This window comes from Lissotriton helveticus, chromosome 3_1 (genome assembly GCF_964261635.1).
Source record: "Lissotriton helveticus chromosome 3_1, aLisHel1.1, whole genome shotgun sequence".
Lineage (NCBI taxonomy): Eukaryota > Metazoa > Chordata > Amphibia > Caudata > Salamandridae > Lissotriton > Lissotriton helveticus.
The window spans coordinates 1,546,891,604-1,546,903,624 of record NC_136061.1 but is presented as its reverse complement, the minus strand read 5'-3'; the positions used below and the strand labels follow the sequence as shown (position 1 = coordinate 1,546,903,624).

The following is a 12,021-nucleotide window of genomic DNA, read 5'->3' as shown; positions in this document are numbered from 1 at the left end:
GTGGGTGTGGTGTCTGTGGAGCAGGATTGCAGGAGAAAGACCATACATTCGAGGGAAAGGGTCTCTATACTGGAACTCCACTGCAGATGCTCAGCACACTGATAAATGCAAAAAGAACAATTGATGGACAGAATGCTGAACAATGTCAAACATTCACCCCATACAGAGATCTGGGCTTAAGTCGTTTTTTTGCTCCCCATGCCTTTCCAGTTTAAACTCAAACATATGCAAATCAGTCTTGGCTCTGCCCCACATGGGAACAGTCCAGCCCGTACTGCCAGGCCAGGTCCTCCCAGAATCAGAAACAAGCATCCTGGGACTGGTTTCGGGGTTTCACCCCTCATCAGTCAGGCTAGCTTGACACCAGTGGCATGGAGAGCATGCGACCCAAGTTTGGACATCCCCCGTCTCACTCAGGGTGACAAATGCAAAAAGAAAAATTGATGGACAGAATGTTGAATAATGTCAAGCATTCACCCTAGATTACAGATCTGGGCCTACATCAATAGTTCATTTGCTCCCCATGCCATTCCAGTTTGCCCAGACGTGTGTTCCATGCTCACTGCGCCACTGGATTCAAGCGAGCCTGGCTGATGAAGGATGATGCCCCGAAACCGGTCCAAGGATGTTTGTTTCCGGTCCAGGAAGAAGGACCTGGCTTGGCAGTTCGGGCTGGACTGTTCTCATGAGGAGCAGGGTAAAGACTGATTTCCATATGGCTGGGTCCAAACTGAGATGACGTGGTGAGCAAAAGAACGATTGATTGAACCCAGATCTTTGTGACTGGGGGTGAATGTTCGTATTGTTCAGCATTCCGTTTATCATTTGTTCCTTTTGCTTCTGAGCACTGATAAGGTACATCGAAGCTGCCTTTTAGGTACATGGTGCAGTATAGAAGCACACAGTGGCTATGATGCAAAGCAAGTGTGTTCTAAGGAAGCACATGCTGATACACAGTGCAGTTCTCCATTACGCTGTACGTTCACTGTATTTCCTCTATGCAGTACTGAATCACAATCAATTTTCCACTGCAGAACTGAAGTATACGAACTTCCACTCAAGATCTACTATACAGAATGTAAATACATGGGCTGTCATTGCAGATGCTCTGTGCAGTGCTGCATTCGATAACTTCCACTGCAGATGCACTTTGCAGCACTTATGTACACTGGGCTTGTACTTCAGGTGCACTGTGCAGTACTGAAATACACTGGACTTTCCCTGTGGATGCACGGAGTGGGTATGGAAGTACACCGGGCTTCTCATTCAGAAGCATGGTACAATACATTTAAATACGTTGGACGTCCACTGCAGAGGCACTGTGCAGCACTGGTGTACACTAGACTTGTACTGTCGATACACTGCATTGCTGAAGCTGCTCTACAGAAAACCAGGAACTGTGATGAGGAGTACTGACGTCCGTGGATTGTATCCTGCAGACGAGCAGCAGCACTGAAACAGACAGCAGTTATTCAGCAAATAGTGTGCAGCACAGAAAAAACTGTAAGTAACCGGAACACTCTGCTGAACTGAAATATACTGAAATTAGAATGGAGATGCACTGTGTAGAACTGAGTGGTACTTTGCTCTGAAGTTCAGATATAGGTTCAGTGCAAATATGTTTCACACTAGCAAAGTTCTTTGAAGTTACACCGCAAAAACACTGAGCCACTGTACAGGAGTTGCAGTTCACGAACAATGCAGTTAGATTACAAGTATAGTTGCACTGCAGAAGTACACAGGAGCTTCACTGCCAGTACACCCTGCAATAAAACTGAAGTTGCATTTCAAGTGCACCTCCAGTGCCGAGATACCCCAAAATTACACTGCAAGGGCACAGTACATTGAAAATATGTAGACAAAGGGTATCACTGCAGTATCTTGGCTTTACACTGTAAAAGGCCTGCACCATTTGTGGACCGAAATCCATGGGACACTCAAGTCGGTGTGCACCTTTCGTATATAAAGATTTGTTCGGTTTGACGTGCAACCGCCCCTGTACCATTCGAGGCAAACATAGTTTTCTATACATACTGTATGAGACTATGGGTCGGCCTCCTTCAGCCATTGGTTCTTTGACCCAGAATCCTTCAGCAGTGGGCTTGAGGCATTGCCAATCCCATCCTGGATCAGCCTACAGGAGTATTTTAGTATCACTCTCTTTCTAATGGCTTTTTGGATGTGTGCTTCCATTTTCACTGGAATGCATTTACAGTGTGGTCCAACAGAATAAAAATTAGCAGGGATACAGATAGGCAGACAGGCAAGTGCATACACACACAAACAGCACCATGTCTGGCAGAGGAAACACTACATGGAGGGAAGTGAGGCAAAGAGAAAGGAACAAGAGTGAAAAGGGAAAGAAGAGTAAGGAAGAAGAAGAGACAACTTCATGAGGGTAGTTGTGAGTTAAGCAGTTATCCCTGGTAAAACGGAGGCTCGTGTATGGCTAGGCACAAGGAGTTGAACAGTGTTTTTAAGTATGCCGTGCGTTTTCTGCTCAGAGCAGCATTCTAATGTAGATGCCCAGCATAACCTGTTGGCTAGTGTTTGGCAATCAATGTTGTCAGTTCAATCTGTATCTTCCTACTGCCCCTTCTTTTTTCAAAGGGACTTTGGCTTGAATCCAGGTGGACATACACGATTTCCACAATGAATATTTATGAGGTAAGTTTACATGCCATGGATCTGAATAAAAGGCTATTCGCACAATTATTGATTATATAGATTCACTGACTTGGTGTTGTCTACAACAGTCGTACAAGTGAAGGACTCCGTTGGCACACAAGAGCTCCCTGATCCCTGTTCTTGTAGACCTATTTGACCACTTTTGGTTACCCTGAAATTCCTGCCCGCCCCGAGACTTGCACTGTATTTCCACAGCAACTTTCCAGTGAAGACATGTTCAACCACCACCAGTGGTCCAGAGATATTGAAGTATCACAAGTAATCATCACATCTTGAACAAGCCTTCTGGATCCCCACATCTCCACGCGGGGGAACAATTCAACCACAACTGTCTAGAATGAAATACAGGCTTGTGAAGATTCAGAGTCTGTGACACAGAGCCTCTTGCACAATGTCCTAAGCACATGAACATTCCCATCCAAACTCAAGACCTCCTTCATCTGACCACTGCTGAAGAAAACAAACCTTGAGCCGTCTAATCTGGACAAATACACACAAATTGCCAATCGGCCATTCTTAAGAAAACTGATATAAAGGGCGGCCTTCTGCCAAAGTCCAACTTTGTTGAGAACAACATACTCTCGGACCAACAATCTGTTTTTTTTAGCGCCACTGAGGCAGCTTTGATATCCATTCTGAGTGTGCCCTAAAATTAACAGTAAATAGTGATGGAATTGGCAGCACTATTACTTACCATCTGCCACCCTTAACATTACTCATCCCCATACACTACTACTGTGGCTAAAAAGCTTGGCATACAAGGAAATACCACACCTTGGCTCTCCTCTTCCCTTGAAGACTCACAAAGCATTGTGATAACACCACTGAATCTCTCTCCACCTCATGCACCATCCTGCAGCATCCTACAAGACTCCATCATTTCCCCACTCCTGTTCAGCCTCTACCTCACCCCTTACCAAACATGATGATCAAAGCACTCAGTCTGACATTGTATAACTGTGCAGATGATGCACATATTATCCTAAACTGGAAAATCCTGAGAACATAAACACATCTCAACTTTATGACTGTATATGTGTCACTGATGAATAGCTGAAGTCCAATGATCTTAAACTCAACTCTGTAAAAACCGAGCTCATAAGCTGTAGAAAATGGAATATGTGCCACACTACAACAATATCGTCCAAAGAAGTGAAGGATCCACTAGCAACAGTATGGGCGGTCAGAAACCTCAGAGGTAATTGACCCAAACCCGGCCCCACATGTCAATTAAGACGCTAGAAGTATGTCTAGCCAATTCAAACACCAAGATGCATCTTCCCTCATCAGAGAGAGCATCAGAAACAACAGGCCAGTCTCACCTTCATAATATCACTAGTAGGTAGCCCAAATGGTTTGCAACTGCATCCTACACAATGTAAATATAAGGACCCCCTGCTACTAATAAATGTTCCTAGGTCAGGGAAAATACAATTGTTTCAGAAAAAAATCCCTAGGCATCAGTTGGTCTAAAGAATACAATAGACCATAATTCTAACATGATTGGAAAAGACTCATTGTACCATCTTTATATAAAAAACTCATTTTATTCGTGTAAAGAGATTAAAAAAAGACTACAAACGATTATATTGTACTGTGTAAATGAACATAATATCGACAATGACAATCAAACAACCCATCGAAGATCCATCATTGAATGTATTAAAAAAAACCATATTGTATTGTTTTCTATTCTTTATATGTGTTTTAATGTTTTCCTTTATCTGTTTATTGTCTTTGGTGTAAGATTGATTCATTGTTTGATTGTGCAATGAGTTTTTTTAATATAAAGATGGTACACTGAGACTTTTCCAATCATGTTAGAATTATGGTCTATTATATTCTTTAGACCAACTGTTGCCTAGGGATTTTTTTCTTAAACAATAGCAACTGCTTCCTACTACACAAGCTATGAAGGATCTAAATGTAAAACATAGGTCTAAAACATAGCTGCAAGGCTGCTATCACACCTCCACACTAAAGAACAGAAAACCAGTGGTGCAAGCATTAGACTGGCTAATGATAGCGAGACACATTGCCTATAGGCACTTTGCATGGTTTGTGAAAGCCATCCAAGAGATAAGCTTGCGGTACACGCACAATCAACATCTCAATGGTACTCCAGGAACCGGAATCTATGCTGAAGACTTGGACCTTGGAACAACACCCCTCCTATAAGAAAAGAATTATTGTCAGCACCGGCACTCAAACTCTGAAACTTATTGGCAACCAAGATAAGAAACATCTAAAGTTCAGGAAACAAGCGAAAATCTGTCTTTTCCCAGGATAAAGATGTGAAAAACTAGGGACCCCATAAGCAAGACCACTTAAGTTCAGGAAGGAAGTGAAAACCGGGCTTTTCCCAAGATAAAAATACAAAAAACTGGGGACGCCGGAACAACTAGCAAGACCAGAATATGAGAGACTCCCCAAGAGTGCCCTACGCCCTAAGGGACACCACAACAGGGCCCCATTATGCCCAACGGTAATGACTGCACATAAGACAACAATTCCCTATGGGCACCAAAGAATTCACTGATAATCAGTCAGTTTTAAGATACTGCCTCTAAACTTTTCCTGATAACACCAACAGTAGAGTGACTAAAAGCATGCTCTGTTGTACTCTAAATAAACCTTTGTGAAATTTCCAGGAATTAATTGGACTTTTCCCTCCCACGTAGAGTGGTGTCCCTCAGCCCACTGAGCTCCACCAGACTGCTGGGCTACACTGGGATGGTTTCTAACGATATAATCTATGTCTCTCTGATTTGCTCCCTAGTTGGAAAGTATCGATGTGATACCGAATCCAAGAACATTGAAAGTGGCTGAAGACAAAGACCCCACAGACTTGCATTGCATTGCGTTGAGTTGAGTTTTACCCCATAGGGTTAGGCTTGAAATCCTCTCAGCCACCTCGTAACTGCTATGGACTGCACTGTGTGTATATATCTGCCTTGGCATTCGTTATATCTCTAACTTTTGTGTTGCATTGTAAATAAGCCCAAACGCTCAACCGCTTCTTGGAGAAGGCCTTGTCGGCTCCACCTCAGCTGTACCGCACACCCAAGGGCTCTAACAGAGGCTTGGTAAACTTTGTAATCAACAATATCCAGGACTCGGAGGCAGAAAAGAGAAAGGACAGCATCAACTGTAGTACTGTCCATGACCTGGAGATAAGGTGCGGCATGGGGGCTTCTTAGTATGCTCTAAAATGAAAGCAAGTGGAAGAGAGTAGAGTGCTCTGCTGAGGAGGTCAAGTTGGATGGAGGGTGGAAGGTGCAATGGCTTGGTGAGTGGGAATTAGAAAAAGTCCGGTTTTCTTGGAAAGGGGCGAGAGAAGAAGAAAGGTGGTGTGTGAAGCAGTACTGCCCTGGCATGACGAGCGAGAGTCTAACAAGGAGATGCAATTGAAGGAAGCAGGGCCACTGGCTCTCATTATAAGGACAAGGAACTCAGAAAAAGCACTGGTAATCGGGTAGTGGGGGGCTTGAAAAATACATCTAGAGAAAAAAGGGTGCCAAAAATAAACTTGGTGCAAACAGAGGGGCAGAGAATGTTTACGGTCAGGAGTAGAAAGAAAGGCGTACTCTCTAATACGAAGGGGGTAACAACAAACAGGGAAATGGGTGATGTTAGTGTATGCAGACGGAGTCTTCTCCCGGAGAAAAATAAAAGAGTGAAAAATGTGCAGAGAGTGAGGAGAAATATATTGACATTTCTGAGAAGCAATTAAAAGAATTAGAAATGAGCAAAGAGAAAGAAAAGCAGAATCTTTTGGGGGACAATCAGTGGAAGTATATCTGGGATTAAGAGCAAAATAAACACACAAGAATAGCAAAGAGGGGTAGATTTATAGTGAGGGCCATGTGGGACTGAATGAGAATAAAGAGCCACACAAGGAGCAGGGATATGAAAATGACAGGAGCATGGATGGGGAGGGATTGTGAACATTTTCACCAAACAGAAGCAAAATTCAATCCTATTCTGATATTTAAAGTAGGACAGGCACCTCTTACGTTTATTCGCGCTTGGTACTCCGCACTGCCCACTGAGTTGCGCGCGGCGCACCGGTACACGCCTCCATCCTTGATCTGCGGGCTGGTGACGTTCATGTGGCTCACAGTGGTACCGTCTGACATGGTGTACTGGTTGCTGCGGTGCCCGTTGTCCTTCACGATGGGCTCATCGTCGAGGGTCCATGTGATGGTGGGTGGGGGGGCACCTTTGGCTGTGCACATAAGAGAGAACTGCTCCCCAGGGTTCACCACCTTCTCACTGAATGATGAGGTGATCCGAGGGGTGCCGTCTGTGGGGAGAGCACAAAGAAACAAGGAGGTCCAAAGTCAGTAAAGCTTTGGGGCCACAGACATGAATGGTACTTAAAGCGTCCTGATACCCCTTGTCTCATGACTTTTGTACACGTCACCTTCCTCTACTACTCCCCTGATGTCTTGCTTCCTCTCTCTGCAGCAGCAACTTCCAGGGATGGGTAGTTATTAGATTTCTTGGGCAGCTGTTTCTCTCACTTGTTGCAGAACTCAACACAGAGGACATCAGATTGCTTGGACATTTTCTATCATTAGAGTGCTTGGGAGCCATTTTATAATTGGGGTTAAATTCTAGAGACGACCAAGAGTCAAAAACAAGGGTAAAATGATCCTCTTCTCTTTGATTGGCAGGAAGCCCAGATGATTAAAGTTGGCTTCATCCAGGCTGTCAGTTGGGGATAGTTGGCCACTTTTAATAATGAGTTACATTTTGAGTTGCCTTTTTATTGCTTGATCAGCAAGAGTTGGAAAGTTATCAAATGGCTCTTGTTGTTGTTCAACTATATTGGCACCTTGTAGGAATGGGGGATTTGACTCCTCTGTCCCCGTCCACATCACCTAGCATATAATGTCCAGCCTTACACACTGATGCCAAAACTCTCGGTTCATCTGTACATTGTGTTATTCCAATTAAACGTCAATTACCCCACCACTTTGACTTGTCCACATTTACGTTTTTATTCCCTTAGTGCACCTCTTCCATAGTTTCCCTCCTCAACCCTTCCTTCTGGGTTAAAATGGTGTCCTTGGTAACCATCTCTCCCATACCACTCCAGGTAATCATCTTGTATAATCCCTTATCGGTCTATCTCCACCTTCCCATCCAGTCTCCTATACCGCTTCACTTCTCCGTCACCCGGATCTCTTTTCTAGGTCTCGATCCTGTTATCTCCCATCCTTTTATTTCTTGCCATATTCCCGTTCTCTTTTTCATTTTATACTCACCCTTCCCTATCCCATCACTCCCCCTTTCTCTTCTCCCTCCGCACACCTAGCCTCTTGTTACTCTAGACCGGCCCACTCACCCTCCAGGACGATGATGGAGAAGTCTTGGGCTGTCAGTGCTTTACGGATGGCAAAGCACTGGTAGGCACCAGAGTGGCTCTTCTGGGCTGAAGTGATAAGCAGGGTCTCGTTTCCAATGCCCCGGATGGAGATGAAGTCATCGGCTATCACCAGTTCAGTGTTGCGATACCAGCGGATGATGTACTCTGGCGAGCCGGTCAGGGCACATGACAGGATGACTGTGCTGCCAATGCCCGTCTTCAGCTTCTTTGGTGTGAGGGTGACTCGTAGGGGTTCTAAGGGTCAGAGACAGAAAAAGACAAAGTCATGAGTGAGAAGATGATCATGGGACTGCAGTTAGGGGTGGTGGATCATAAGTCCAGATGAGATAACGTCTACAATTATCATTAATAGGGGTATACCCCAAAATAAGAAAATCCCAGAATTCTAACCTACAGTAAGAACGTACGACAATACCAACTCCCACAATAAGATGCTTCCACACCAAGAACGTCCCATAACAATAACCTCCTGCTACAAGACCCTCCCAAAACGAGACCTTACGCAGAAAGAACCTGACAATAGGAACCTCCCACAACAAGAATCTTGCAAAATTATAATAGCCTCCAGAAATCAACCCTCACAATAAAACCCCCACAATACTAACACCAAACAAAAAAACAATAGTAGACCTTACCATAATAAGATTCCTCTATCACAGGAGCATACGCTAACCCCCACAATAATAACTTTCTAACTATAACAATCCACGGTGCATGGGAGGGTTTTTTGAGTTTGCTGGTCTATACATAAACAAGAGGGCATCTCTGCCTCTGACCAAGAAGCTAACCAGTCAGTGGGTATTCCTCTCTGTGTGGTTGGATAAGATCAGAGAGGAGTGTTTTTTGTTGCATGCTTTGCGCCCAGTGAAAGGCGAGCGGTTGTTTTTTAATATTTGTTTTAATGTCACATTATAACACTATATAACTTTTTTGCAGCTTTGTCGATTAATTTTCACTACAGGAAGGACCCTCTCTTCTTTGTAGTTTGCTCAGTCTGTCAACATCACTCCTGCACTGAAACATCCAGCCTGCCACCCGCTGCAACCTCTTACCTATAACAGTCAGGGTGCCGCTGACCTCTGCTGACCCAAAGTTGTTGATGACCTCGCAGATATAGGTGCCGCTGTCCTCCACACGCAGGTCGCTGATAGTGAGACCCATGCTGCGCTTGGTCCAGCGGCTGTCGGTGGGCACAGGGCGGCCATCTTTGATCCAGCGGCTGGACAGATTCGGGTACCCAGAAGCGATGCATGGAAGCTCTACTTCCTGCCCCGCTTTCACTTCCCGTGAACTGAAACTGTCCAGGATGGTGGGGCTGGACTCGGAAGGGTCTAGGAGAAAGAAACATGGAGTCATGTCCTGGACACTATAAGTACGCTTATATGCTGCTCAACACTTTATGCAAGTTCTAGGCTGGCACAGGTAGAAGGCGTGGTGTCAGAGAGTGAGAAGGGGTGGGAAAATGGAACCATAGGTACGATCTTGTCTGGATGCTAAGGGTTGTGACGTCATGAGAGATGGGCTCATGAGGTAAGACTACGATAGTTAAATTTGTCCCACGTGCATGCAGAGAACTTCGGAATTAGGATCTGATCCAGTCATCATTTATACATTAAATGGCTCCCTAATTTCAGTAAATGTTTAAACCAATCAATGCACAATTCAGGTCTGCAATGTAACCTCTTCATGGTTATTTAGACCTTCAGCCTTGTGGAACTTTTCAATTCACCAGTTAGAAAATCCACAAAATTATACATTCAGCATGCACTATAGATAACAAAAATACAAATAAATGTTGCGCATCACCCCAATATCTCAATCCTATTTTAAATAACGTCACGTGATATAAATTAAAAAAAATCAAATAATGGACCGTGATATACATTTAAAAAAATCCAATAACAGCACGTGATAAACATTTTAAAAATCTTGCTTGAGTGCCATTATATGCAATGCCAAGCACACTGCCTCTCGGCCTGTGTTTTACAACTATGAGTTGAAAGGTGTACTGCCAGACTGGAAGGCCTCCCACAGGACCATGTCACGATCGAGCTTTTCATTAACTGTTAGACGGTCCATTATATCGCACAAACATCTGACACAGTAAGCAGAGAGGTTACATACACCCGTTATTGTAGATAATGAAAAGGTTCATCAACGGCATCTTAATAGTTTAATAGACTTTGGAATCAATCGAATTGTGTATCCCTCTTTTCTGTTTTGGCTCACCCCACTGGCCCCCCGCCATGTTCAATATGTTTAAGAGCTTTCTATTCAGTATGGTGAAAAATTCCACACTGAAGTTGAAAACGGAGATAATACAGAAACTGACAAATTCAATATCAACAGTCAAAACAGCTGAAATCCCCCGATCTCCCTTCCATTGGAAATTGAATGTAATAAAGCGGCGTGTCTCTCGGAAGCCCTTACACAAGTAATGCTGCCCGACTCAAAAGAACATCTAAGAGACAAGTAATTGCAATATAGGGACAGCCGATCAATACAGTTTAAGTCAAGACCCGGGAATAACACTCGGACTATCTTATCAATGGCGCCTGAGGTGGACCGGGGGCCTGGTATTAACCACCGCCAGTTCGAGTTACTTCTGTGAATACCGCTGGTGGTAACAACATCCAATTATTGAAGCGCCCAGGAGACAATTCCGTTTGCGGTGTGCGGTCAATAACGGGTCAATATTGTATAATGTAAGTCTTCCATCCGAAGGCACCGAGTACAACCGGCGCGCGAGCCTTTGTAGGGGGGGGGTGGGGGGCTGAAAATCACTGTTGCAATGTTCGGCCTGCTATGCGTGTCTCTCTCCTGATATGAGGTTCAGGAGATCATTTTTGAATGGGAGTATTTTAGAAACCATGATAGCCGATACCCTCCTTGTGCCACAGTCCTGCTGGTGACACTGTTTGGATAGAATGGCATGGTAGCAAAGGCACCCCGATTTCTGCTTTCAGTGGTGTTAAGTGTGGGTACGGTACGGAAGGGTCAGTCCATGCAGGATTTGCAGGATTTTCACATGCAAAAACAACAGTTGATGGACAGTATGTAGAACAATATTATACATTCACCCCAGTACAGAAATCTGGGCCTAAATCCATCGATTTTTTGCTCACCATGCCATTCCAGTTTGAACCCAGCCATATGCAAATTAGTCATGACCCTGCGCCCAATGGGAACAGTCCAGCCCGAAATGCCAAGTCAGGTCCTCCCTGGACTGGAAACAAGCATCCTAGGACCGGTTTCGGGCTTTCAGCCCTCATCAGCTAGGATAGCTTGATTCCAGTGGCGTGGAGAGCACGGGACTCCCGTCTGAGCATACCGGTCCCACTCGGGGTGACAAATGCAAAAACAATAGTTGATGGACAGAATGCGGAACAATGTCATACATTCACCCTAGTACAGAGATCTGGTCCTAAATCCATTGTTTTTTGCTCACCATGCCATTCCAGCTTGAACCCAGCCATATGCAAATCAGTCTTGACCCTGTGTCCCATGGGAACAGTCCAGCCCGAACTGCCAAGCCAGGTCCTACCTGGACTGGAAACAAGCATCCTAGGACCGGTTTAGGGATTTCAGCCCTCATCAGCCAGGATAGCTTGATTCCGGTGGCATGGTATCGCTTTGTTCGCCCTAAGTTGGCAGGGTATGCCCAGACGTGGGTCCCTTGCTCACTTTGTCACTGGATTCAAGCAAGCCTGGCTGATGAAGGCTGATTAGCCAGAAACCAGTCCCAGGATGCTTGTTTCCGGTCCAGGAAAGACATGGCTTGGTAGTTCGGGCTGGACTGTTCCCATGAGGCACAGGGTCAGACTGATTTACATATGGCCATGTCTGAACTGGGGTGGTGGCGTTAGCTAAAGAATGATGATGGATTAAACCCAGATCAGTTGGCTGGGGGTGAGTATTTGATTTGCTCAAGCACTCCG

At 44.8% G+C, this 12,021-nt stretch overlaps 1 protein-coding gene across 5 annotated transcripts in view; it reads right to left on the bottom strand.

Moving 5' to 3' along the window:
- DSCAML1 (DS cell adhesion molecule like 1) overlaps positions 1 to 12,021 on the bottom strand; it is a 516,476-nt gene that overhangs the window by 189,461 nt on the left and 314,994 nt on the right. For 4 of the 5 annotated variants that reach the window (XM_078682268.1, XM_078682269.1, XM_078682271.1 and 1 more), the window contains exons 5-7: positions 9,136 to 9,414; positions 8,042 to 8,317; positions 6,698 to 6,994 (exon numbers count right to left, since the gene is read on the bottom strand). In XM_078682268.1, coding sequence (XP_078538394.1) covers positions 6,698 to 6,994; positions 8,042 to 8,317; positions 9,136 to 9,414 — 852 coding nt within the window. The remainder of the gene's footprint in view (positions 1 to 6,697; positions 6,995 to 8,041; positions 8,318 to 9,135; positions 9,415 to 12,021) is intronic. The other variant, XM_078682272.1, reaches the window with a different exon arrangement.